We start from the raw sequence: 27,633 nt of genomic DNA on the forward strand, positions 1-27,633 counted from the left end.
GACCTTCCACATTTCTTCCAGCTGTTCTTTCAACCCTTGGTACTTCTCAGTCTTTTTCGTGTTCCTTCTTTCTGATGTTGCTGTCATTACCACATCTACTATTTCTGCCTTCTTCTGCTGTTTGTCGATCACCACTACATCCGGTTGGTTAGCCAGTAGTTGTCTGTCAGTCTGGAATCTGAAGTCTCACAGGACCTTAGCCCTTGTGTTCTCAATCACCTTCGGTGGTGTGTCCCATCGGGCTTGTGCACTTCTTATCCATACTGGGTGCAGATGTTCCTGTACACTATTCCAGCTACTTGGTTGTGCCTTTCCATATACGCTGTTCCAGCTTGCACCTTACACCCTGCTATTATATGCTGGGATGTCTCAGTCTGCACCTTGGGTCTTGTCTGATGTGGTAAACCCTGGCCTTTATTGCTCTTGTTTGTAGGGCCTGTTCCTGTGCGGCCATGATTAACGCCTCTGTGCTGTCTGTCACTCCAGCGTTCTCTAGCTAGGTCTTCTTGATATCAGCCACATACTCTATCTGGCGGTGGTACATGCCGTGTAGGGGCTTGTCCATCCATGTTGTTTGCTCCTTGTCTTCTTCACCTTAATTCTGTTTCTGCTGTCTGAGGCATTCACTGTTTAGCTTATCATTTGGGGCCCTTTTCTTGATGTATTTATGGATGCTTGATGTCTCATCCTGGATAGAGGCTTTGATGCTCACTAGTCCTCGGCCTCCTCCTTTCCGCTTAGTGTATAGCAGGGTGAGGAACTTTCTTGTCTTGATATCTGTGGCTTCTGTTTCCTCTTTTGGCGAGTTTATGATGCCAAAAGAGGACTTTTATGAAGTAAAAGAGCAAAGGCTAAGATGCCCCAATTGTGTAGGATAAAGGTTATCTTTGAGTTTGATAAAAAAAAAAAAAGAATTCAAAATAACATCATCCTATGTTTGCTCAGAGGCATAGAGAAGAGACAGCCACATTTATTAATGGTGTGGTATGTTTTAGTTTGATTTTATTTTTCAATCTTAATAACATTATCATTTGGACTTGTCATCAATAAAAAAACAAATGTTAAATGTATATATCCGCCTTCTTTCATTTATCTTTCCGTTCCCACAACAATATACATAGAAAATGGGGATTTTTCGGGCATTTAGAAATCGTGATTATTAACAGCTATCCTGTGATTAATCTGATTAAAAATTTTAATCGTTTGACAGCACTAATATATATATACACACAATATACATATATAATATGTACATGCCCTATCAACAAGGCAAAAAATCATGAGGGCATGATTAACATATCAATGTCTGGTCCAAACAGGACCTCTGCCCCAATGATGTAGCGTTCCCTGGAGAAGTGGGTATATTCTTTTTATTTATGGCACAGCTTATTTTAAAGCAGCCCGTCCAGCAAAGGATAAGCTGCTTGTGTTATGTTAATCTACATTTGCATATTTTGTTCAACCACAAATGGCCCAAGAGTGTTTGCGTATTGACACTTACTGGCCCACAGTGTTCAGAGTGAATAAACTGTACGATTATGTATTTTGAGTCAACTATTCCTGAGTCCATCCACACAGGCAAATTATTCTCTCATCTTGAAAGTAGTGGATGTGCCAGTAGTTTATCTTGTTAACTGTCACTTAGAACAACTGATTAGCATGAGATAGTACTAATAGTACTAAGTACTAACCATTTACATGGTTCTGCAATTACTCACCGGGATTGACGACTTCACTTGAAGTTGTTATTTCAGAGGCACCATCAGCATCCTCTCTGATGGGGGTGGGGTCGTTGGGGAATGAGCATGCAACGATGCGGCCATCACTACCTGAGCTGCCGGCTAGCAGCACAGATGTAGCAGCACAATGTTGTTTCTGCTGAATCAAAGTTTTTGTTTGGGTAGTTCGTTTTATGTTTGAATTTTATTAGAGGCCATATACAGTTGCATTTTTATTTCAGTTAGCTGGGAGGTCAAGTAAGGGGCAGATTATATGTTTTCCCATGAAGGCAAACACAGAACTGATTGGCTCTGATTGTAAGGGTTTGTTTTTGATCTGGACCCGAAAGCAGACACAGAGATGGATTGGTTTGTGAGTGAGCAAAAAGTCTTTTAATGAAGCGCAGAGGCAGACAGGTAACAAGCTGGGTGCTGGCTGAGACAGCCTGTGATCCAGTGAGCTGGAGATAAGGCAGGCAGGTTGGCTCTGGCGATCCTGAGGCACAGAAGAGAAAAAGCATTAGGAAGTTTCACGAGAGGCATACAAAATAGTTTCCACTAGAAGACGACTTGAAATCGGCAGAGAGTGTGTACCACTGAGGTGACAAAACAATCTGGCGATGAGTGGAGAGAAGACCAGGGTTCTCTTTCAACATTCGTTTCGGTATCTCACTCTGGGACACGATCTCCGCGCTGTCCCCCAGAAGCAATTTTACACTACGCCAGTCCTGACTGGCAGGCAGACGTGACAAGGTGGACGTGGAATCCGCTTTCACCCCACCAGCCACGAGGCTGGCGTCCAAAGATGGTACATGCATGGACCTGCACGAGGTCTGTAAGAAAGCGGCCGTTAAACTGGGAATTGCGTTGCCTGAAGCACTCACCGAGACCACCATGTCCCGCTATGAGGGTAAAAGGCTCCCCAGAGCAAAAGCTTCCACCAAACAGCTTCTGCCTGTGTTTCCCAAGTGCCTGGAGGAGGCGACACGGTCCTGGAGTAATCCAATCTCCGCCAAACACCCCGCCCAGGGAGGGGCGACGTTGGACTGGGCTGATATGGAGGGAAAAGGCTTCTCCCACCTGCCCCCTGTCGAACCTTTACTGGCGACTCACCTCCACCCGACTCAGAGGTCCACCATGACCTCAGCCGGCCCCACCCTGCCCTCCAAAGCAGACTGTTTCCAGTCGTCGCTGACAGAGAAGAGCTACAAGGCGGTGGCCACATCGGTGAAAGCTCTGAACGCCTCTTCGCTGCTGCTCTCCTACCAGGCTGAGTTGGAGGATGACATGGTGGCTTCACCTTACATGGCGGTATGGGACGAGCTGTGAGTGGTCACGGACCTCTGCCTGCGTCTGCACAGATGCGCTGTCCAGGCATCTGGAAGAGCCATGGCCCTGATGATCACCCAGGAGAGAGCTCGGTGGCTAAATTTATCTAGCCTCTCCCAGAAGGAAAAGGCCCAACTCCTCGATGTTCCCGTGGACCCGAAAGGCTTATTCGGCCCGGCGGTAGCCACCATGCAAAAACGCTGTGAGGAGAAAAAGAGAGAGAGGGGGAAGCGCTCCAGCTTTCCCTCCCCAGGAAAGCGCCGGCCGCTCCCCCAGCCGCACACCGGCAAATATTCGCCCAAGCCGTGGCACGACCAGGTTCCTGTAACCCGAAACGTCAGACTCACCCTCAGGCTGGCGGTCGGGGCCAGAACAAACCACAGGAGCTCAAAGGCGCCTGGGCGAACAAACCCTTCGCTTCCAGCGTGACAGCGGGAGATCCAGCTGCCCATCCTGCCACTCTGGGTGCCAAGAAGAAGAGGCGCGTTACCTAGCGCACCTCCGCCAGTCGGGGGGGACGGGTTCAGCCAGACGCCTGCGTCCCTCCCGGCGGAAGGGGTTCAGCTCCGAGGGGCTTGTTCCAGAACCCACAAAAGGCGTGCAGAGGCCATGTTGGCGCTCAAGGTTCACGTACAATCAAAGAAAGGAAAGGTCAGCGCTGCAGAGAGCTCTGTGGAGCCGCAGCCGAGTGTTTCCAAAAGCACACAGTGCACAAGCACAAACCCGTGCCCAAACAAACACAAAATTCCTTTTCCCTCTGTGAAATGTTCAATAAATGTCATATGCGGTGCGCATCCAGGCCAAATACCGAGGGCGTAACCTCACTAAAAAACGAATAGAAAATGACAAAAACAATCAAAATGATAGAGGAACGGAACATGGGGGTGCGGGCTCGCATAACACCACAAGGGGGCAGTATGGCTCCATTCATGGCACAGCGACCCAGCCTGCCTTTTGCAAAGGGCAATATGAGCGCTGGAACCACGCAGCTCGTGTTACCCACCACTGCTCAGGCACTAGGGCCGCTGGCGGCTCGAACCCGACAGTGGCGAACCGGTGGGGCATCGGAGTGGGTAATGAAGACTGTGACCAGGGGCTACAGGCTTCAATTTGCGGCCACTCCACCCCATTTCAACGGGATATTGCAGTCACAGGCGCAGGGAGAAAAGGCGCATATCTTGCAGAAAGAAATCACTGCTCTGCAGAACAAGGGGGCTGTTCAGGTGGTTCAACGAGAACAGAGCCACAGTGGCTTCTATTCAAGGTATTTTCTGATCCCGAAGAAGGACGGGGGTGTACGTCCGATAGTGGACCTGCGTGCACTTAACACATACATGAGGCAGTACAAATTCAGAATGCTGACACATTCAGCACTGATCCGCTTTGTGCATCCAGGTCACTGGTTTACAGCCATAGACCTAAAAGACGCATATTTTCACATCCCTATTTATTCTCCCCACAGAAAATATCTCAGGTCTGCCTTCCAGGGTATAACATACGAATACCTGGTCCTCCCGTTCGGTCTTTCATTAAGCCCACGGGTGTTTGTGAAATGCACCGAGGCAGCTGTGGTGCCCCTGAGGGAGGGGGGTATGCATTTAGCGATGTACATAGATGACTGGCTGATAGCAGCACAGTCGCCCCAGCAAATTCAGGCCCACACCAGTCAGCTCACATCGCATCTGGCGGCCCTGGGTTTTACAATAAACTGGGAAAAGAGTGTTCTGAATCCAACTCAGAGAATCACATTCATAGGACTGTCCCTCGATGCCGTCAGGTTCAGAGCGCGTCTGTCAGCGGAAAGGATAAAAGCTTTCCAAGCTTTGGGTTAGGGCACTTTTATCTGGCACTTTTTCACAGGGGGGCGTTGCTAAAGTTCAGGTCGTGCCTCAGACTTTTAGGGCTGATGGCCTCAGCTCTGGTGGTCAAGGTATGGAGGCTTTAAGAGCCCTACACCTGGAATTTTGACATTCCTACAGGAACGTTTGGACAAGGGTCTGGCGTTCTCCACGGTCAAAGTGTACTTAGCTGCTATTTCAGCATGTCACATAGGCTTTGGGGGAAAAACGCCAGGACAGCATCCTCTCGTTTGCCAGTTTATGAAGGGCGCTCGGCAGATGTGGCCAGTGTCAAGGAGCTTAACCCCACCGTGGGATTTGACACTGGTGCTCGAGGCGCTATCTTGCACACCCTTCGAGCCACTACAGCAGGTAGAGCTTAAGATGCTCTCGTTTAAAACGTCTCTCTTACTGGCGCTGACATCTGCAAAGCGCGTAAGCGACATTCACGCACTGTCAGTGAATCCGTCATGCATGCGTTTTTTTATGGGGGATTTAAACGTTTTTCTCAAACCAAATCCCGCGTTTGTGCCTAAGGTTTTTAACTCGGCATTATCATATCGCCCTATTGAACTGTCGGCGTTCCATCCTCCACCGTTCTCCACGCTGGAGCAGGAACGGCTGAATGCTCTCTGCCCGGTGCGCGCATTACGCACATATGTGGACCGGACATCTGGCTTCAGGAAATCAGAGCAGCTGTTTGTGTCTTGGACTATGTCGCACTCGCCTCTTAAGAAGCAGCGTTTGTATTGCTTTATCGTGGAGGCGATTGCCACAGCCTATCATTGCAGGGGATTACAACCCCCCATAGGCCTGCGCGCACATTCCACTCGTGGTATGGTTGCGTCATGGACACTGTTCCAGGGCATGTCTGTGGAAGAGATATGTGAGGCAGCCAGCTGGGCAACGCCTCATACCTTCACCAGATTTTATAATCTGGATGTTACTGTACCTACATGGTCTCATACAGTTCTGAGCGTGGGGTCAGTCACAAATGTCCCTGTCTGACTGACTGATTGATTCGTTAGTTATTGGTCTTCGAGGTAAGCTTATCTGGCAATGCGGGAGTCGCTATATCCCATAGTGAGATACCTCACTCATGTTTCAGAGAACTGGGGTTAATTCCTTAACCTAAAGTTCTTGTAGGGCTGCTGATGAGGTGATTGCGACCAGGTGTGGGACTCGTGCCACTGCCACTCTCAAACACACATTCACACATGCACTCACAGGGGAGCAGAGAGAAAAAAGGGAAAAACAAGAGGAACGGCCGTAACACTGATATTCTTATCCTAACTAACTAAAGTACCAACCTACTTAGACAAAAGTAAGGCGCGTCATGTTTTCGCTGTAATAGGAAAAAAATTGGCTCACAGCATCAGCGGCAAATTTAGAAATGGTTAAATGCTTTGGGGGTAAATGCTTTGCTGAAAAATAAATGGTTATACGCCGTGTACCTACATATACCCTGCACTACACCACTGACTGCAACTGCAGGGCAGGAAGGTAATAAGGAACCATGTAGGCCAGTGGTCGCCAACCCGTCGATCGCGATCTACCGGTCGATCTCGCAATCTTCACTGTCGATCCCCCAACTCTTTGGACTAACTGGCTGTCGTCGCGCCGCAGATCAGCTGTGTGTCAGCTGTCTGTTTTTCACACGCGCTGTGTGTCCACTACTGGTGGTGGAGTTGCAGGTTTATCTCCTGCATTTCCTTCAAGAACAAGTTGGTTCATGTAAATGTCAGGACTCTACGGTATGAAGATGCGCATCTTTCGGTCTGTCGATAACAAACAAAGCCCCGTTGGAACAAATGAGTGGATTCAGAAAGTGAAACGCTGGAGTGCTTTTACTTTGAAACGGGTTCGGGAAGTGATGTAAATACGTTTGTGTCATAGAGAGATTAACATTGTGGTTCACAGCAGAATAAACAGAGAAAATGATCTTTCAACTGATTTTTTATGTTTATCTGATGAATTTATGTCACAAACAAATGGTTGCAACACTTTCTGTATGCCTTTTCAAAATAAAAGCACTCAAGCGTTTCTGTTGATGGAATCCATTCCCATGTTTAAAAAGTTTTTTTTATTGTGAAATATTTGCTGGAGCGGAAGATGCACGGCTTCATACTGTGTAGTACTGGTATTTATTTGAGTACAAAGTACTTCTTTCATACAAGGAAATAATCATATTTGTGGCCATATTCAAATCAAAGCCTATATTTAAAAACATTGTGCTGCAGTAGCAGCTCCTCTGCAGAACATGTTGTGGAACTGAGAAGCTTCATATTTTGCATTGTAAATATGAATTGATATTAATTTGAATATTTTGCATTGAATAGAAAGATTTGCACAACTGCCTTTCTTTGTGTATATTTATTTCTTGTACATTCAGCCTTAAACAGAAATTGCAAAAAATAATAAGTATGACCCTCCTAAGTGTTTTTTTTGGAAGATATCAACAAAATCCAGCTGTTTGCTGTCCTGGCTCCTAAATGGTGGAATGAGCTCCACATTGACATCAGGACAGAAAGTCTACACATCTTCCACCGCAAACTAAAAACACACCTCTTCCGACTAAACCTTGAATAAAAGTTTAAACTAACAATTTAGTAGCACTTAAGTGGCACTTACTTATAGCACTTTGTAGTTTGGCTTTTTTTTGAAGAAATTGTACTTTCTTGATTCTTGTTGTTCTGGGTTTGTTCCTCATGGTTGAATGCACTTATTGTAAGTCGCTTTGGATAAAAGTGTCACCTAAATGAAATGTAATGTAATGGTAGATCTCGGCTTAAGTTTGGAATTAAAAAGTGATCTTGGGCTCGAAAAGGCTGGTGACCACTGATGTAGGCTATACAACCATTCCAATTATATTCATGTTGTAACAGCATATGTCTCCATTTATACATGCATATCTTGGTTTGAAAAACAAGGTGAAGGGTTTCCTAAGAAAGGTTTTGAATTGTGTTATATTCAAAAAACAAGGAGTGGATTTATGACAGCGACCATGAGATTGCAACATATATACTCATATAAAATAACCCCAAAAACATATCAGCAAAAAGAATAACATCACAATTGTTTAATTTGATATGCCCTGGTGGCCAAATTGTTACAGCGCATGCCACACGCCCATAGTGTCTTCGGTTTGATTTTAGCCACGAACCTTTGTTGCATGTCATACTCGCTTTGTTTCCTGTTTTCCATTCTTGTCTAAATCTTAAATATTTATATCAGATTCAAAAATCCTGTTTCTGCCAGGGTCAGATACAAGCAGAAGCATTTCCCTGTAGTAATGGTTATTAATGGTTCTGACATGTGCTTTTTTCTCTGCAGGAGAACTCAGAGCGTGGGACATGAGCCTCTGAGGAGACAGGGCTCGTCCACCACCAGCCGCCCCCCTCAACCCCTCTCTGCTCAGGCCATCAAACACATCTGGGTCCGAACAGCTGTCTTTGAGAAAGTTCTGGACAAGATAGTGCAGTACATTGTGGACAACTCCAGGTGATTTTTTTTTATTCTTTGTTCCCAGGCATTGCACAGCAGTGACTCACAGCACACCACTCCACCACTGATGAGTCAAAACCCATAGTCAGCTGGATAACCAAATAATCGGGTTTTGGCCCCAGGAGGCAATGCAGCCATACTGTATGTTTTAAGTTGGGTTTACTGATATAATGATAAACAACAATATTCAGAGCTGCATTACATAATTTATAAGCTATAAACATTATATCTGTCTTTGCATGTGAGAAACAAATTTTTGCTCTTTGGAGATAAAATAAATTCTGTGTTATAAAGTTGGCGCATGTGCATAGTTCTAATTATACTTATCTTTAAGCAAACACAATATTAAAACCAGTTTTCAGTTTAAATTTTATGATGATCAGGAGGATCAATAACTAATGACATTTAATGTTTTTCTGTCATTCACTTTTTTCTGTATGTTTATCATTACAGTAAATACTACGAGAGAGAAGCTCTAATGCATGACTCAGTCTTCGGGCCCATCTTGGCAGCCCTGCTGGGTAAGTATATTAGCGTGTGCTTGAACAACAAAAATGTACAAAATTACCAGAGATCAGTATCAAAATGTACAAAGCTACAGTATCCAAATTCATGTGAAAAGCCACTATTATATAAAATAATTACAGTCCTTGCAGGAGTTGCAATCATAGAAATTACCACAAATACAACTTCTTGCAGATCGATTGGTTGGAGGGTAAAATTCAGAGCCAGCTCTACTGAGAGTATAGCAGCAGGAGCTGAAAGCCAACAGCAGGAAGAGGACTGAGGCAAAATACCCAGACACAAAGTTTAAAACAGTCTGGCAGGAAGAGGAAACAAACAAGTCTGTAGACTTAACCAAAGTGGACATGTTGAACAATGTGACAACCGGCTGAGACAAAGTAAACACTGTATTCACACTGACTGCAGAGGTTACAAGTTGCCACTGATGTGGCACATAGGAGTCAGCAGAACACATGGAGGACACCTGTTAGACAGATGAGGACAGTGGACAGAAACACACAAATCTATGGGGGAAAAAAATTAAAACATTATATACTCTTCTGGTTTGTTGCTGCACATTGGTGCAGTAGATGTCAGTCCCTATGTGACACAGGAAGCTTTACCTTTTTTTCATCTCAGCATTTTGATATGTGATAAGTAATATCAATTTGCATGCTTCCAAATGTAGGTAAATTTGAACCAATATGGTACCATTAGTTAAAACTCAGCACTGGTGTGCAGTCTGTAGCCCATACTTTACTTTCTCTGTAGGTGTAAGATTCGTCATTGTCCCTACTGCAGTGCGCACAGTGCACAATGTAAGATTTTCCAATAAATAGTATGTAATTCGTGAACTACTGGTTTCACATTAAGCACATTCAGACAACCAAAATGTTGGATGCAGCCACTGACTGGGTGTTAACTAGTAAAAGCTAATGTCAACCATGACAGTGAAAAAAGCTCAGTCATCTCCATCTTTATCCAAAGAGCTCATTAATCACTTGGAGATGGGGGTAAAGATTAGGGTTTCATTGTCCATAAGGGATTCTTCAGCTGTAGCTGCTGAAATGAACACATACTATTGTGCTAACCTCAGCCTGCAGCTGCTGTGTTACCTCAGATTAGGTGGGTTTTCCTTGTCAGCTTTTCATTTGGCGTCACAAAAGTGTCATCAAGCTCTGCCTGCATAGACCTTTGCAAAGTACAACCACACTTGGGACTGATTTCTGCTTGCTGTCGCTCCGCCTCATTGTGATCGGTGGCTGGCTGCAGTATAGGTCATAAACCCACCTCCTCCATGTCAGTGGTGTCAAATATATTTTTCTCAAAGATGGTTCCTGTCATTTTTTGTAATTCTCGTCACACTGATGTGTGTTCAAGAGCTTTTTCTGATAAGTTTGGTTTTAGTTATTAGTTATTTGATGCTTTAGAAAGGGGATGAAACATCATGATTGACAACTAAGGCTGCTTTTGGCGTGACCTCGATATTACAGATCCACTCCATGATTTCTGCTGCACAGACTTGCTCCTAATGATGTCATCAGCACAAGAAGCGAGTGCAAACGCATCATTTATCTTAATATATTTATTCTCACTCTGTGCTGTAGTCTCTCATTCTACTGATCTCAATTGATCTTTAGGTTGGAATCACATTCGTATATTTCTTACTCTCTATGCTCTGTTACTCTTTAATCAGATTCACTCTCTTGGCATCAAATTTGGCACCGTTTGATTTAACGTGAAACAGTGCTCAGTAGAACCAATGTCATTTTGTTGGTACCCTTAAAAGTACAGAGTTTGGTGTTCAGCTGTTAGTCATGCCTTTGTATTCAAGCAGAGTTGTTATTACAGTAACGACATTGATATGTTTAGATGTAATAATAATGTGTATGTAATTATAACAGCAAATATTGGTGAAGACATATTCTAAAAACATGGTTTGAGTTATTGTACCTTGTACAGCTGGGACAGTTAAAGGCAGTACTTAAGCATAAAGTCAGACAAATGTGGCTGGTTGAAAATATGACATAACAGCACCGGATCATAACTTCCTGTTTCTGACATATTTGTTTGCATGAACAAACTGTCACATTTATTTTTTCAGTGTGTGTAGCCAAAGTCTGATCTGTCTTATTTATATGGAGTTTAGTCAGTTTAAGCTTAGTAAAAATTCACCTCAGCTTAGTTCTAACTTAGTAACTTTCAAAAGGGGTTTCAATTGAGGAATGACATTTGTGTTTAACAGTGTGTTGGAAATGTCCGCATGTATTTTCAGTGGGGCCCTGTGCTCTGGAGTACACCAAGCTGAAGACATCGGATCATTTATGGACCGACCCCTCAGCCAATGAGCTAGTCCAGCGCCACCGCATCCATGGGGCCCACCGGAGTCAGGACACCACGGCAAGCCGTCGACCTGCACTTGGAGTGAGTTTAGAGGCTGATTTAGATCAGCTCAGTCCTCAGGAAGTGTTGGTGTTTGGTCATGGGTGATCACTGAGGATGTGTGGGACAGGAGTTGCTCTTATTTTTGTACTGTTAAGTTTGGTATTAAAAACTTTCTTTGCTATTCTAGATCCGCAAGAGGCAGTCCAGTGGCAGTATGTCAGAGGACAAGTTTGCTGCATCAGCGAGAGAGTATGTTGAGTCTCTTCACCAAAACTCCAGAACACACCTTCTCTACGGCAAAAACAACGTCCTGGTGCAACCGGTATTATGGCACATTCTCCCTCTTACCCTGTAATAATAATAATAATAATTTAAAAACAGATAATCCCCCAGAAGTAAAAATTCGCACTACACAGTCCCAGTCTTTCTAAATGGGCTTTGACAGATGGTGTACTGAGAGCAAACAGAGGATCTGGTTTGATACAGAACACCTCAACCCAACTCACCTGATCAAATGAGGACACATTTACCTTTAGTGGTATCTGGCTGTGTAGATAGATCGATCCAGTAATAGAATGGTCATTTACTTCTAACTAGATGATGTCGTGCAGTAAAATATGCTCTTGTGCACAGAAATCAGTTGAGTTAGTTATTACCTGACCTTGACTCCTGATATCTACAGGAGGACGTCTGTTCAGTCCCTCTTCACAGTACAAAGGTCTCTATAGATTTAATGAGTCTGTGTGTCTTTCATGAGATTGTTTTTAATTATTTTACAAAAAGATTTACTTAAAAAATACAACAACATTCTAGACTGAAAGCCAGAATCCCCATGACTCTGGTTATGAGATGTTTTTGCAGGGAGGGTCTCTTCATTATTCGGACTAACAGAAACTCATGTGTGATGATATTGTGTAATGCAGGGAATTGTTTTTTTTGTGTTTGGTTGCCATGGCAGTGCAGGCAAAGCCAGAGGAATAAAAACACAATGGGGCATCAGTCCTGCTCATCTGCACAGTAGTGGCGACTGCCCATTAATGCATACATAACCATTACATGTATATCTCAGCAAATCTCATTGGCTGTTACCATTGTCTGTCACATATTCCCTGCATTAGTTCCTGAAGTTATTTATGTGACAATTCTAAACAGTCTTTAGGTACTAGCAACCTTATGATACAAGTCACATTCACCCAATTATGCTTATATTCATACTGCACTTTCATTTGCCGAGCTTTTTCTCTTACACACCATTCATTCGTGTATCACAGTATCCTGCCCAAGGCAACTTCGGAATGCAGACTGGAGGAGCCGGGAATCAAACCATTGACCTTCTGGTTAGTGGACGGCCCTCTCTACCTCCTGAGCCATATCATCTTATCTGCTCAGCAACATTTCAAATGTGCTCTATAGCTGCCTTCAGACATTCACTGAACTCATTCTCCGTAGGGGTTGTATAGTCGTTTTAGTTCTCTCAGGAGAATCACATCTGTACTCTCTCCACAGTTTTCCTTTTACACATGCAAAACTCGGCAGGAGGTTCTCTGCTCAGACACGTTCACAACAGCAACAAATGCACCTCAGGATTCATGCTAGGGGTGGTGCAGCAGTCAGAGACAGAATGTTTTAATTCCGCTGCAGAGATCATGTGTTGTTTGTTTACAGCACATTGACAACGGCGTTGGCTCTTATCACCATAAACTGTCTTGACATCTTCGTGATTGTCTTCTATGTGCGTGGCTCCACTTTTATATGTGGCGTGTCACGTGTTAGAAGTGTCATCAACCCCCCACTCACTTCCAATGAATCCCGAGGGGGATTGATTAAAAAAATGTGACAGATGTGTAAAAAAGAAAAAAAAGGAAAACAAACGTCTCTGGATGAAAAAGCGGTGCTATCCATGTAGAAGACACAGACAAAGACTGAGCTTTTGGTGATAAGGGCCGACACCTGAATGTGCTGTAAACCAAAAAATGTGATCTCTGCAGGAGAATTAATACATGACTTCCTGCCTCTGGCTACTGCACCACCCATCGTGCTCCGCAGATTTCTTTGTTGTTTTGATCGTGCCTGAGCAGAGAATCTCCTGCTGCATTGTTCATGTGTGAAATGCAAACTCTGGAGAAAGTCAGGGCCCAATTCTCCAGACTTCCTGCGGAGGTCAAGTCTGAAAACAGCCTATGTCTGTGTTTTTACTAACACCACTGGACTTTGGTTATCCTCATTAACTTTAGGTTGTGTGTGCGCTGATGCCCATCAATACCCTCTCACAATTGCCTGATTTGCATCCCTGTGTGCTTGTGTCATTGTCTGTATTCCCAAATAGATAATATATGTTTTACAGAAGTCCATTGCTCAGTAAAATATTGTGACAGTTGACTTACTACAAAACTCAGACTGGTTCTTGTACATGTGGTCAGATTGATTATGCTACCTACAGCTTTCTCTATTTTCTGCAATCACCCATTATTTCGGCATCATCAGTGTAGTTCAGTTTTTGTTCACAAGGTGTCACCCTACATTGTCAATTGTGGATGTCCAACATTTCAAGTAATTTCTTCTGTACATATTTCTTCTGTGACATTTTTATCACTTTGGTCTGTTTCACTTTACTCAAGTCTATCATTTTGATTTTTGCTGTGAGCATTTCCTTTATAACTCTCATATATCAGTGCATTTCGTCACTGGCAGCAATGATTAACTCACTAACCCTGTTATCTTGATCTCCTCCTCATTTGCTTTTTTGTAAATGTGATATTTGACTGAATGCAGACACAGATTACCACAGCACTCACTGCACGCATGCTCTTTCGTATACCATAAATCATAAATAGACATTCTTACATTACTGTTTGTGTATGAATTTATCCAAGAGTAGAAGGAATTTCAGTCAAAATTCATTCTCATTTTTGGAGTTTTAACAGTCAAATAAGTGATTCAGTGATAGTTATCTGTACATCATTGGTTACATTACAAACAGCACATGCTCATAGCCAATCCAGGATACTTTTAACAGAGCCATTTTAGAAAAATGTGATGTCTCAAGTTGTAGCCAACTTACTCCATGTCAATCTTATAACGAAATATTCACAGCAAAAACACTCAGAATTCGAACTTCCCGAATGGTTCTTATATCCCTCGAACAAGGACAGTATACTTAAACCATTCTTCTACATATTAGATGCTTGTTGAAAACCTGCCCACAGACACAAAATGTACATTTGAAAGCCACTGAATTACACAATAGCTGGGACGTGTTCATCACATATGTCTATGTGTGTGTTTTTAAACTTTGGACAACTGTCTGCCCTACCTTCACTTTTTATGCTAACCTATGCTCTATAGGCTACTTACAACATACAATTGAGAGTATAGCTAATGAACTGACAGTAGTTCTCAATTGTCTTTTTTTTTTTTTTTCAGTTTTATGCTGTCTCCTTCTCTTTCAAAGCTCAAGTCTCACAGTTCCCTTACGTCTTCCTTATGTTCTTCCCACGGTAGAAGAAGGAGATGGAGGTGTTGCGGGGCTACTTGTCGCTCCACCAGGCTGGGGATAACCTCACTCTGAAGTGGACCCCCAACCAGCTCATCAATGGCACATTGGGAGACTGTGACCTGGAGAAAAGGTATTATAATATATATATATATATATATAAAGATATATAGATATGTATATGTATATCATCTATCTCTTTATCTCCTTTCAAAAAATGTAACAACATGCATTTAGTGACACAGATACATTTTTCAACTGCCACTAAAGCTTTATTTTCCACCTTGTCTTACTAATCCAAAACATATTTTACGTGACTTTAAGTATCTACTGGGACTACGCACTGACTGTTCCTCTGCGCCAGATTGTCTGTATCCACTGCCATCAGCGCTGTGAGTATACTGCTGCTTCTGCTGCTCCTCCCAATCAACCCTCCTCCTGTAATGCTGCATCAGTGACTTGGAGCTTACTGATGCAGCATTAATAACGGCCATATCACTATTTTAATATCACTTTCAATCTTTTGTCGTTGTGACCGCTTCTCAACTCCTTTTTACGTTTGTTTGTATATCAGCTGTGCAATTTCTCTCTACCTATCTCATTCTAGTGTAATATGTTTCAGCGGATTATGGTGGTACACTAGTTCTGGTAAGTCAGGATGGGATCCAGAGGCCGCCTCTTCACTTCCCCCCTGGTGGTCACCTCCTGGCTTTCCTCTCTTGCCTGGAAACAGGCCTCTTACCGCGTGGTCAGCTGGAGCCCCCCCTCTGGTCCAAGAAAGGCAAGGTGTGTCAGTGTTATATCAGTACTCATTTAAATTTCAGGATTACACCTGGCATTACTATGTGTCCCGTATCCAGATTGTATCTCCATATTAGTTTAGCCTGATTACATGTACACCTGTTATTAAAGCTAGGGTTGATAAACCTGGAAAAGCTAGCATGAGCAGGCAGCGCACACACAGAATTCAACCAAGACATCCCACCCCTTCTCCTATCAGCCCTCTCCTCAAAGTATAAGTTTACATAGACAAGTGGACTCCAATTGCCCATGTACAATTATTCATAATAACAGCAGCAGGGGTAGCAGCACCAGTGCTGCATATGCAATATGAGCATCGTTTTGGAGGCTGCATTTGCTGAATTGTTTTATACCGAGAGTTGTATCGAATACTTGAGCCATCCTCATTTTTGTATGATAGTAATGTAAACAGCTGCACAGTTATATTAGCTTGGTGTAAGTACCATGGAGGTCCAATGTCTGTGGTTTAAATGGGGATTGGGAATTGAGTGGTCAGTAACATCTGGACCTTCGAAGACCTTAATTTTAAAGTCACCTTTTGTTGTCTACAGAAGATGCAGCTACCATCTGAAAAATGTGCTTATTTCTTATTGGGTAATGTAAATGTGTAATGTGTGTTCTCTGGCTCACTGTGTATCTTTGTATTTTTATAAATATATCTGTGTCCTGCAGGGAAAAGTGTTCCCAAAACTGAGGAAGAGGAGCAGTGCTGCCCGACTCATTGACCAGGACAGGAATGGTGAGGAGCAGACAGCTGCTGACTATGTGTTTCGCATTGTCTACCCAGGATACCACTACGACGCCAGTAAGTAATACATTTACAATGTAATATATATTGTTTCAACAATTTAACACTAATCTCTGTGATTGCTTTTTAAATAATAAGTGAACATGTGTTTAAAGATTATCTTCCAATGATGTTTTTACAAAGTTTGGGTGTAGTGTGCTGGCTACCCCACAATGCACATCTTGAGGCCTGTAGGACGGAACTCTTCTAACTATGTTCTCTGTTGTCCCACTGGTGCAAGCAGTCACTATAAATTACCACCACACCACGGGCAGCCGCGCTCCGTCGCTGGACGATGACGAGGAAGAAGAAGATAGGCTCCATGCTATGATCTCAATGATCTGCTCGCGGAACCTCACAGACCCTAATGTCATGAAAGGTTTTTATCACCTTAACACACCCATCCAATCCCACCGCCCCTCCACTCCTGAGACCTCACCCCAGCTTCAGATGTCCCTCCCTGCCTTCCACCCCATTGCTCTCTCAAGTCCTCTCCCCACCTTTCCTCCCAACCTCACTCCACCAGCTTTGTCCACCTGTGTGTGTGCTGCCAGACGCTGAGCCCAACAGTGTGGAGTGTGCTGGCGCTGGCTTTTTTAACAAGGACATGGGAAGTTTAGGATGATCAACAAAAATCTAAAATGCAAAGATTATTTAAAGGCATGATTTTGGACAAATATTTGCCCTGTTGAAAATGAAGAAATGCTAACATTAGAGAACATGATTGGTATAGATCTAAACCAGTCCACCAATCACTGAGGTGACTGTCCCCTGTCTCTAACTTTGAACCACAAGGTTGGATGTAGTTAAAAAATCTGCCATATTGTTTTCCAAAGGGAAATACTTGGGAGCAAGTAACGTTAGAGTTAGCTGTTGTTTAAGTGAAAAAACATTTCTGGTTAAAACACGAGGTCAAAACTTACTATATGGCTTGTCTGGTATTGTAAATGTGAACCTGAGCATGGAGTTCAAGACAATTGTGGACCTGCAATATACCGATGAACATATTCTGAACTGTGTTGTATTCGCTTTTGTCAGGCCATGGTATCAGGCCTTTATCAGTTTGCACATTGGCTCAGTTGCACATGGAGTTTGATTAGAGAACTGGCAGGGTTAAGTCCATCTGGGTAACAAACTACTGTTCCAGGGGAGAGAGATAGACAGATAGACAGGGACAGTTGTGTACCATCAGGTTTGAAATAATCAAGCTTTGGCAGTATGATACCCAAATTATTAATGCTACTTAAAAATGCTACATGTTTTTTTATAGTACATACAAAATTAATTCCTTTAACTTTGTGGCTGCATACTCTTGTATTTATTTAGTTTCAGGGATCAAGCGCGTTTTAGAGTTTACTCATACTTCAGACAGTGTCCTCTAAAGCTCCATCAACATTCATCATTACATTGTTTTGTCTATCAATCTACCACAGAAAGATTATAGTATGGCTGAGGCTGCTGCTTCCAAGTGTCAGATGGAGGACAGGAAGAGGAGGAACACAAGGAAAAAGAAGTCTAGAGACACACCATCTTAAAGCAGCAGTCACAAGTAGCCTGTTAGAAAAGCTACTTGTGTAAGTAGCCAGATGAATCCTTTTATGTTAGGATTCTTTTCCGAATTTATTCCGACCATTCCATTACATCCACTCAACAATGAAATACATTTTCAGCTTTCTTGTTGGCTAGATTTGCTGTGTGTGTTATTTTTCTGGACATTGCAAACTGGCACAAGAGCATCCTGCCGTCAGAAGGTGTCTTTGTCACACATGCAGTAAATGCCTGTGCAGCTGTTAACACACTTCCTCTACATCCCTCCTGTTTGATTTCACTCTTTCTTTGTCTCTTCTCTTTCTCACCACCTCAAAGCTACACAATTTAATGCATTTGCTTTGCAGGGATCGTTACTCAAGCCTGTGAATGCACACTGGAGACACACGCTGTTAGATGAACAGACTTGTCCGCCAACTGGTTTCATCACTGATTCAAACTTACCTAGGTCTCGTCAGTTATGTGAAAGGCTTTCTGGCTGCTTTACATTCTGGGATTTGCAGAGCTAACTGCCTTACAAATATCCGAGGGCACAGCTGGTGAAGTATGCCTCAGCACTGTTGGGTTTTATGTTTTCGTGACAAAAAATAGCTTTGAGAATTTGCTTCGTTTTTATTTACTTCTTTAATTTGACTTGATTCTGTTTCCTTTTTTTTGTCCTTTCATTTCTCACTTGCAACATGCTTGACAGTTTTTGCATGGGAAATATGCACCCGTCTTGTTGTTCTTTAAAGAACGATTGTGTGTTTCTGCATATTTGTGATTGAAAATCCTTTCTCTCAGTCTCCTCCTCTGTTTGTTTTGATTTCTCTCTCGCTTTTCTCTGACTTCCTGGGTTGTTTCTCCTTTGTTTGTGCAGTCGTTTGCTGCGATGCTGTTCACTGTAATTCTTCACTAAACCCACCACCCCTCTTCCCCTCCCCTTGTCCCCTCCTCCACCCCTCTCATTACGGTCCTGTGGGGTTCCGCAGTAGTAGAGATGTGGAGTCCTTGTGTGAGCAGGGTTGTATTACTGAGCCCAAAAACACTTGTTGATCACATATAGTCCTAAAGCAAAGGGAACAAGGCCAAATGTTGGTCTCGTTCCAGCGTTTTTTTCTGTTTGCTTTTTTTGTTCTTAATATTATTTGTTTTTTGGGGGTTATTAAACAACCAAAATGCAGCTTCATATTTATGACAGGTCATCAGCTCCAACCTGAAGAATTAAGGTGAAGAGCATATATTTAATGTTGAAGTTTTTATGTTTTTTGCCTCCCCTTTGTGTGCCTTTTTACTGGTGTCCATTCTTTTTTGTTGTTTCTGAGATGATTTATTTTGGTGTCTCTTGTCTTGTTCTGGCTTTATGCATCCTGCATGGCCTGAGCATCAGCCTCGTCCCTGCCCTCTCCTCCTCTTTCACTTCTCTTCTTCTTCCTCTTCCATTTCCTCATCTCTTCTGTTTGTGTGGAACGTCCCTCTGCGCTCTGCTGTCTCCTCTCTCCCCTCTGAATGAACCGATCCAGCATGGCTTCCCAGCATCCTCTCTGCCTGTATCTCCCACAGCACTGTTCCTGCTTCCTTAAGTGTCCCCCTCCACTTTTGGTTTCCTCTCTACACATGTGTTTGCAGCTCTCACATGTAACATGAGTGTAAAATGTCCATCAATCAACTCATCTCTTGATTTCATGAATAACAAGGAGCAATACATGGAGAGATGTATTTATGGTTGAGCTGAGGGACCTATGTCATAATATGTAAGACATAAAACATAGCCAGTGTGAAAGAGTGTGATACATGAAAACAACATTGTCCATTGTGTCTCACAGCACTGAGACCTCTCTGTCTTCTTACTTTCCTTCTTTCTGGTTTAGACCATGGGGAAATGATGGAGATGCAGGGTTTTGGCGGAAGCCCATCGTCATGGCAACAGGCCGAAGTAATCGCTCATGAGTCCCTGTGCCAGTCCTGCTTCACAGCTGGTAGCAATGTGTCATTCGACTACCCGGCTGGCTGTACCTGCATACACGAACCATCAGACATTCACACGTATGCACTTCCATTACATGTTCATGCGCACTGCAGTTTCGTTTTCATTATAATTTACTATTAGAAACAGACTGGGGCTACTGGGGTTTATCATGTGGGAAGCATGACAAGTGACTTCATTTTAAAAGAATAATCTAACATCATGATGTCATCTGCTAAAGGGGGAGAGGCTGTGCAATGTTCTCCTTGGTCAGATAAAACATCGATTTCGAAAGGTCAGCTTTGGTTTTGGAAATTTGTGGTTGTGTTTTCACTAATTCTGACTTGTAAATTGAGAGATTGACCGAAAGATTGATCGTGAAAAGACGTTTTTTAATGTTAATCTCTGCAGAAGAAAACAGGATTAGTGATTCACTGGATTCCAGTGTAGCACTAAAGTCCTACACATTTTTTATTCTTGTAAAATACACAAAGATAAAGTAAAACAACAACAAAATTCAAAAAGTCGTCTTCAATGTAAAACCTAACTCCTAACAGCCCAGCTGTCAGTGTACAGCTACACTACACAGGACTATTGCCTGAGCATCTGTGGTCAACAAAAGATGAAAACACAGACTGGTGCTGGGGTGTGTCTGCTAAGAGTCATTAAGGGAGAGAGAGCCATACAATCTAACTGTCTCAAGACTTGAGTCTTTTAAACAAACAACCCAAAGCCTTTCTCCCTTTTAGCCTTAATGTGTCTGAATGTGGTGCCACCTGGATGCACGTTAAAAGCTGTAGTGTTTTTATAATATGATAATGGATAATGAAGTTACATTTTGCTGAGTTGTTTATGATGTTATTCACATATTAGTTATTTTTTAGCACCTAAGTATGCTTTACAGTACGTATAACACATTCATGAATATAGTCTATACTCATGAAACAAAATAGACAACTACATATGTTAATAAAGTCAAAATAACTGTAAATCGAGTCCATCTAATTCACAATATGTTCCTCATTTTAGAGGTCTTGCTCGTAAATGACTCGCTTTTTTGTCACATTTCCCTTCCCTATTCTAAATCATGCTGACTACAACGTGCTTTGTAATAAAGAGCCATTATTCTCCTAATGTTTATGCTAATTTGCAACTAGTTATTGGTGACTAGGCATTACCATGGCGACAATATCTGACCTCATCTTCCAAAAGAAAGGGACTTTGAAGTCACAGATTTCATGGAGCCAGAATCTATGCAAACCATATCAGAGGAATAATTTGAAGACCAGCCATGTTGGTGGTTACCATGGTGATAATGGGTGACCTTTTTTCCCACCAGTATTCCTCTAAAGATGCTCTGCCAGAACATGAAGAGGCAGATAGTCTCCAGAGCCTTTTATGGATGTAAGTACACCATGTTACCACAGCAGACTACTTATGTCTACCTTGTTTCTGAATACTGAGGTTCTTTGATGAATTGTGTTGATATACACATTTCTGCTGCTGTCACACAAGGTAATATATTGTATCTATTAGGGGCCATCTTAATAAATGCTTGTAATCAATATCTAGCTCTTTTTTATTGGCTCTCAACAGTGTGACTATGCTAAGTCTGTAATTATGTAAGGAATTTGATTTGACACGTATTTATTTGTTTATTTTGTTACGAGAATTAATAAGACTTTATCCATAGACTATAGTAAATACATATCTATTACATTATTATATAATAGATAATAGATATTACATTTGATTTCTTATGAAATTCTACTTGTGAAGAATTCAACTTCAAAATGACTACAATTTTACTTCAATTCCATTTTATTTGTATAGCACCAAATCAGAAAATACATTATCCTAAGGCACTTTACAGAGTCAGGTTACAATGTTAGAGAGAAACCCAACAGTTCCTATAGCAAACACTCTGTGACAGTAGGGAGATGAAAACTCCCCTTCAAAATTAATGAATGGCTCAGTGCACTTTCGTCTGGATAGAATAATATGTTTGCTGACCGTAATGTAATACAATATACAATAATTCCAAATAAATCAAAGGAGTAAGTAGTGTGCTGTTCTAAGGATCATTTTAATTACAACATCAGTATGAAGAAAGGAGTTGGAATGTACATTAATTTTGATGTCATAAAAGAAAAAAGAAAATGCAACTTTAAGTGATAATCTGTATATAAATGTATATAATAATGTATGTCAGCATAGAATTAAGATACATAGATTTTGGGCCATTCTGCAGCATAACTCAGCTTTTTTTGTCTGTGTAAATGAAGACGAAAAATCATTTGAGTTATGTCAACGTTTGACATTATGAGACCTTATTGTTATTGTAAATTGTTATTGCATCTGCCAATCGGCTTGTTGCTCCCTCACTGCGAGCTAAACACTCATCAAAATCACGACTGTTTGCTGTTCTGGCTCCTAAATGGTGGAATGAGCTCCCCATTGACATCCGGACATCAGAAAGTTTACACATCTTCCCCCGCAAACTAAAAACACACCTCTTCCGACTATACCTTGAATAATATTTTAAAACTAACAATTTAGTAGCACTTAAATGGCACTTACTTATAGCACTTTGTAGTTTTGCTTTTTTGAAGAAATTGTAACCCTTTCTTGATTCTTGTTGTTCTGAGTTTGTTCCTCATGGTTGATGCACTTATTGTAAGTCGCTTTGGATAAAAGCGTCAGCTAAATGAAATGTAATGTAATAATGTTTTTTCTACTGTGTCAGTGACTATGGGTTTTTTTCTCTCTCAATTGAAGAGTGTGCTCATTCAGTTTGAGAATATGACTTGATTTCAAATTAAGATTTTGTAAAACTCTCACTAAAAACCTGCACTCGTACTCAAGTAGCCCCTGCTTATGTTTAGATTTGTTGTACTAGTGCACAAACTGTGTACTTGCACTCAAGATATTTTGTTGCATGGATGTATTTCCTGTGCTCCAGCTTTAGCTCTGCTCCTTGCACACTGCTTCTGTGCGCGTGTGCAACGTCTGCTCTCAGATTTCTCCTCTGGTGTTGGATTTTTTCTTCTGTGCTTGGATTTTTTGTCTGTCAAAATTCACAACCAATATATGGAGCTGGAGCGCAAGAAATCTGAGTGCAAGCGCACAATTTGAGCACAAACAGGGGCTATTTCAGTGCAAGCACAGGGTTTTGAGTGACAGCATTAGAAAATTGATAAATCAATAAGTGAAATCAATAAGTCCTGCCTTCCAACTGAAAGACCACGCTCTATAATAAGGAGAGGGGAAAAAACCCACGAGCCAACATAGACATTCAGTGCCTAATGTCTCCACCTTCCTAGTTCAGTATGCAGCAAGGTTAATGTCATAGTTAGATAACCTTGAAGGAGAAGTGTAGAACTCTGGGAGATTGTAGGAATTTCCAAAAGGAGACGTCTTCATTGACTTTAAGATAGCACTGTTTAGTAACTATATGCCCACCCTTTGAGTCTAGTCTTTATATGAACATCTGTCAGTCGTGGAAGCAGGAGCTTTGCTCTGCTGCTTTTGTTGAGGTTCTTTTTACTCCGTTTAGATGCTCCATTATACTGTAGTGGAGTTTTGTGTTGTCCGAATTGTAAAACCTTCTATTTGCTTGTCTTGACTTTATCACTGCTTAGTCTCAGCTGTATATGTGTGTGGGTGTGTGTGTGTCCATGTCTAATCTGTCCATCAGGGCTGGCCTACTGTCGACACCTGTCCACTGTGCGGACTCATCTGTCAGCTCTGGTCAACCACAACATTGTTCCTCCAGACAGACCATGTGAGGCGTCCGGGGGCCTCAGCAAAGAGGTGTGGAGCAAGTACCAGAAAGACTGCAAGGTGGGTACAGCTGGATTGAGCTCATGGAAAACTGCAGAAACACACCAAAGATATTAATCTTCTTCCATCACACTATGACACCTCCCACAGGCGGGAGATTTAGAGGCAAGACATCCAAGCAGCTTGCCAAGTCATTTTTGGTATTGATCAGCCCCCAATGATTAATCATCATCATTTTGTGCAGTGGGGGAGTCTTATTTAATGCAGCATCTTATAAAGTGTGATAAATTGTCCCAACCTGTCAGGAATAGTCCTTAAAATAATAATAAGGAGCAAAGGTTTCTTTCCTACAGTCTATTTTTGAGAAATAAGACAACTTGATATAATATTAATAGTGAAGATTTTATAGCACATATCAGATTTTGGTAAACAAATGTGAAAGAAGTATCTTGTTTATAAAGAGCAGAGCAGCTTGAGTCATTGCTTTGAATTGTGAGGAGTGACATGTTAAAACTAGAGGAAGAAAAGCATCTCACCTTTCTGTCAATCAAAGAGGTGAACATCTGTATTTCATCTGTGTGTGTGTGTGTGTGTGTGTGTGTGTGTGTGTGTGTGTGTGTGTGTGTGTGTGTGTGTGTGTGTGTGTGTGTGTGTGCTTCCTAACACATGACCTCCCTTTTTCACCTTAAAATATGTTGGGGGGGAATTAACTACATTGTGCAACTAAATCTCAGAGGGATATATGCAAATAGTGTCTTGTCTTTTATAGTTATTGCTCTAAATTTAGATAATATACATATAATAATTCCTTCTTGTTTTAAGTGGATGGGAAAGTGATGGTCATCCGCGCTCACTCAACACTAAACATGATCTTAGTAAACTTAATAAACTCTTTAAAACATCATATCTGTCCATTCATCAGCTCATTGTTAAATAGGTCTCTATATTGTCCTCCCCTCATACACGGTATTCTGTGTCCTCTGCTGATGTAGTTTTATATTAATTTAGTGTCAGAAATCATGTATTGATCCTGCAATCTCCACTCTTTCCTTCACTCTAATGAAAATGCGTTTCAGTAAAGAGTTTCAGTAAAATTAAGTCTCATTAAGGAGTGCAGTGTGACAAGATAATAATAACTTTATTTGTATAGCACTTATTTAAACAAGGTTACAAAGTGCTTCACAAAAATATCCATGGCAAAAAGATGAAAGAATTATAATAAAAGGGTATTCAATTCAGTTAAATTTTAAGGGCCGAATCATAACATAATATGGTCAAGACGTTAAAATGTATAGAGACAGATAGCAGAGCAGCCACTGTAATAATTCATCAGCTCCAACAAAGTCATCATAACTTATTTACAAACCTGTACTTTATCTTCCCGAGTATGGATCACTCTGTTGTCTCCGTCCATTATTGATGCACTTCCTCTTCTTCACAGCACTCACACCAAGCTTCTTCTTCGTGTGTGTGTGTGTGTGTGTGTGTGTGTGTGTGTGTGTGTGTGTGTGTGTGTGTGTGCGCGCGTGTGTGTGTGTAGAACTATAAGGAACTGGAGCTGCTGAGGCTGGTTTACTATGGTGGAGTGCAACATGACATCAGGAAGGAGGTCTGGCCTTTCCTGCTGGGACACTACAAATTCGGCATGGGCAAAAAGGACATGGGACAGGTATAGTTCACACACACAGGCATGCAGACACATACACACATACACACACATAGACAATATAAGTTGTCTCCAAACTGGAAAGGCAGTGTTTGATTGCCCTTTTTTCCTGTAAAGATTGATGCAAAGATCAGTGGGCGTTACCAGCAGGTGATGCGGGAGTGGAAGGCTTGTGAGGTGATTGTGAAGCAGAGGGAGAAGGAGATGCAGTCGGCCATCTTTGCCAAGCTCTCCTCAGGCAGCAGCATTGACAGTCATGTCCTACGACTGGTTCACAGAGACTCCACACTCAGCAATGAGGTAAGGAGGCTCAACACAGTTTGATGCAACATCCAAATCCAACTTACAATCAGGAACATACATACATATATATATATATATATATATATATATGTATATCACAGTTCAAAGAAATTTATATATATATATATCAAATTGGGACCTGAACCTTCCTACTGTGAGTTGAGATGGCTAACCACTGTACCATGCCGCCCCATTTATATAGTCAATGTATAAACTTGGCTATTTTAAATCTTTGGGTGAAGTAGTGCAAATATTGCACATCGATTAACTGATGCAAACTGCAAAAATATAGACCATCGCAGCTAAAAGAAATGTCCAAATGCAGTAACACAAATAGGCTGATATTGAATTAATTATTAGATGAATCATTTAATCATAAAACCCAGGGAGCTTCACATCACCTTGTGTTTCATACATGTACAGTTTGCTTTTTTTGGGCTTAACAATCTGTAAAAGGTGCAGTATCCTCTGTCCTTATATATTATCACAGTTTGTAACTGAGAGATAATTATTTAAGTCCCACACCCTCCATCACTGCATCTCCAGGTGTTCATGTCAGTGGATGAGCCAGACGCAGGCAGCCAGGAGACCCCCAGTGGAGAGGACAGTACTCCCACCATGACCACCTTGATCCCTCCTGCCGCCCTCCCCCCAGAGGAGCGTCCTCTAGTGGAGTTTGACTCCCCAGACTCGGGTCTCCCCTCCTCCAGAAACTACTCAGTGACCTCTGCTCATTCCCAGATCCTGTCAAGCATAGACGACGGTCAGAGCACAGAGGAGGAAGGGGGGGGTGGGGATGAGGGCAGGACTCCAGGTGGGCTGGGGGGGCGTGAGGATTCTCTGACCGAGGACAGGCTGTGTTGCCAATTGGACAAACTGGTGACCAATGGAGCATCTGCTGAGGGGATATCACCATCACTGTCGTCATATACAGTACGTCTGCTTTGAATATGACTTAAAGGCTAAAACTATGCCAACTTTGAGAAGGTGGGGTGAACTCCAGGAATAAGTGACCTCAACTGTAGAGGTGGTAATGTTCATCACACTGACCTGTATTTGACAGAATGAATGAACTCATTCTTACCAATGTGGGGCTCATAGATTTATGCTGAAGCTAGTAGATGAAGAATAGTCTTGTATCCAAGATGGAAACATACTATTTGCCTGGTGTCATGGATACTCAGTTACTCACTGGTGTTAACAACAATGATTCCTTTAAACAGATCGAGCTTTTGGACATAGTCGCCCTGAACCTCCACAGGATAGACAAAGATGTACAACGCTGCGACCGAAACTACTATTACTTCACTACAGCCAACCTGGAGAAACTACGCAACATCATGTGCAGGTTTAATAATAATATTAATAACAACTATAGCATACTTGAGTAAATATACTGACTCTCAGTGTAACATGCACAGAAAATGTATTGAGTTAAATGTGATGTGTGTCTTATCCCTGCCTGCAGTTATGTATGGGAACATTTGGAGATGGGCTACGTTCAGGGTATGTGTGACCTGCTCGCTCCACTCATGGTCATCCTTGATGATGGTAAGAAGAAGGGCTCCTCCTATACACACTAGTAATTGCCAAAAGTTCAGAAACAGTACGGTCCCAGTATCAGTTGGCATGAACATGAGACATTTTGAAGCTATGTGTTGAAGTTTATGCTACAATGAAATCAATGCATGAACTAGATTCTTTGTCACAGCAGTCAAACATCACACAAAGTACGTTTTTTTTCCTGTTTATATTGATATTACATGAAATTGTCAGTTTGTAAAGTTGAATCACCCAAAACCAAAGCAAATTGTAAATGTATTAAATAATAAACTGATTTAAATTTAACAAGCAGCCTCTCCTCTAACCTCAACCAGTCAAGGCAGATGGCGGCCCATATTTAGTCTGGTTCTAGAGGTTATTTCCTGTTCAGAGGGAGTTTTTTCTCTCCTCTATGGCCAAGTGCTTGCTCGTCATTGGAACTTTTTCTCCATAATATAGTAAGGTCTCGACCTCACCCCGTAAAGAG

General features: G+C 42.1%; 1 protein-coding gene across 5 annotated transcripts in view; it reads left to right on the plus strand.

Moving 5' to 3' along the window:
* sgsm2 (small G protein signaling modulator 2) overlaps positions 1-27,633 on the plus strand; it is a 103,737-nt gene that overhangs the window by 65,218 nt on the left and 10,886 nt on the right. The window contains exons 4-21 of one of the 5 annotated variants that reach the window (XM_035153446.1): positions 8,219-8,386; positions 8,843-8,910; positions 11,169-11,317; positions 11,466-11,600; positions 12,550-12,615; positions 14,780-14,904; positions 15,096-15,163; positions 15,394-15,557; positions 16,245-16,377; positions 16,601-16,738; positions 19,758-19,932; positions 21,192-21,256; positions 23,550-23,695; positions 25,176-25,304; positions 25,419-25,601; positions 26,151-26,537; positions 26,828-26,952; positions 27,073-27,155. In XM_035153446.1, coding sequence (XP_035009337.1) covers positions 8,219-8,386; positions 8,843-8,910; positions 11,169-11,317; positions 11,466-11,600; positions 12,550-12,615; positions 14,780-14,904; positions 15,096-15,163; positions 15,394-15,557; positions 16,245-16,377; positions 16,601-16,738; positions 19,758-19,932; positions 21,192-21,256; positions 23,550-23,695; positions 25,176-25,304; positions 25,419-25,601; positions 26,151-26,537; positions 26,828-26,952; positions 27,073-27,155 — 2,507 coding nt within the window. The remainder of the gene's footprint in view (positions 1-8,218; positions 8,387-8,842; positions 8,911-11,168; positions 11,318-11,465; positions 11,601-12,549; positions 12,616-14,779; positions 14,905-15,095; positions 15,164-15,393; positions 15,558-16,244; positions 16,378-16,600; positions 16,739-19,757; positions 19,933-21,191; positions 21,257-23,549; positions 23,696-25,175; positions 25,305-25,418; positions 25,602-26,150; positions 26,538-26,827; positions 26,953-27,072; positions 27,156-27,633) is intronic. The other 4 variants (XM_035153448.1, XM_035153451.1, XM_035153449.1 and 1 more) reach the window with 4 other exon arrangements.

Source organism: Hippoglossus stenolepis, chromosome 4 (assembly GCF_022539355.2).
Source record: "Hippoglossus stenolepis isolate QCI-W04-F060 chromosome 4, HSTE1.2, whole genome shotgun sequence".
Taxonomy (NCBI): domain Eukaryota; kingdom Metazoa; phylum Chordata; class Actinopteri; order Pleuronectiformes; family Pleuronectidae; genus Hippoglossus; species Hippoglossus stenolepis.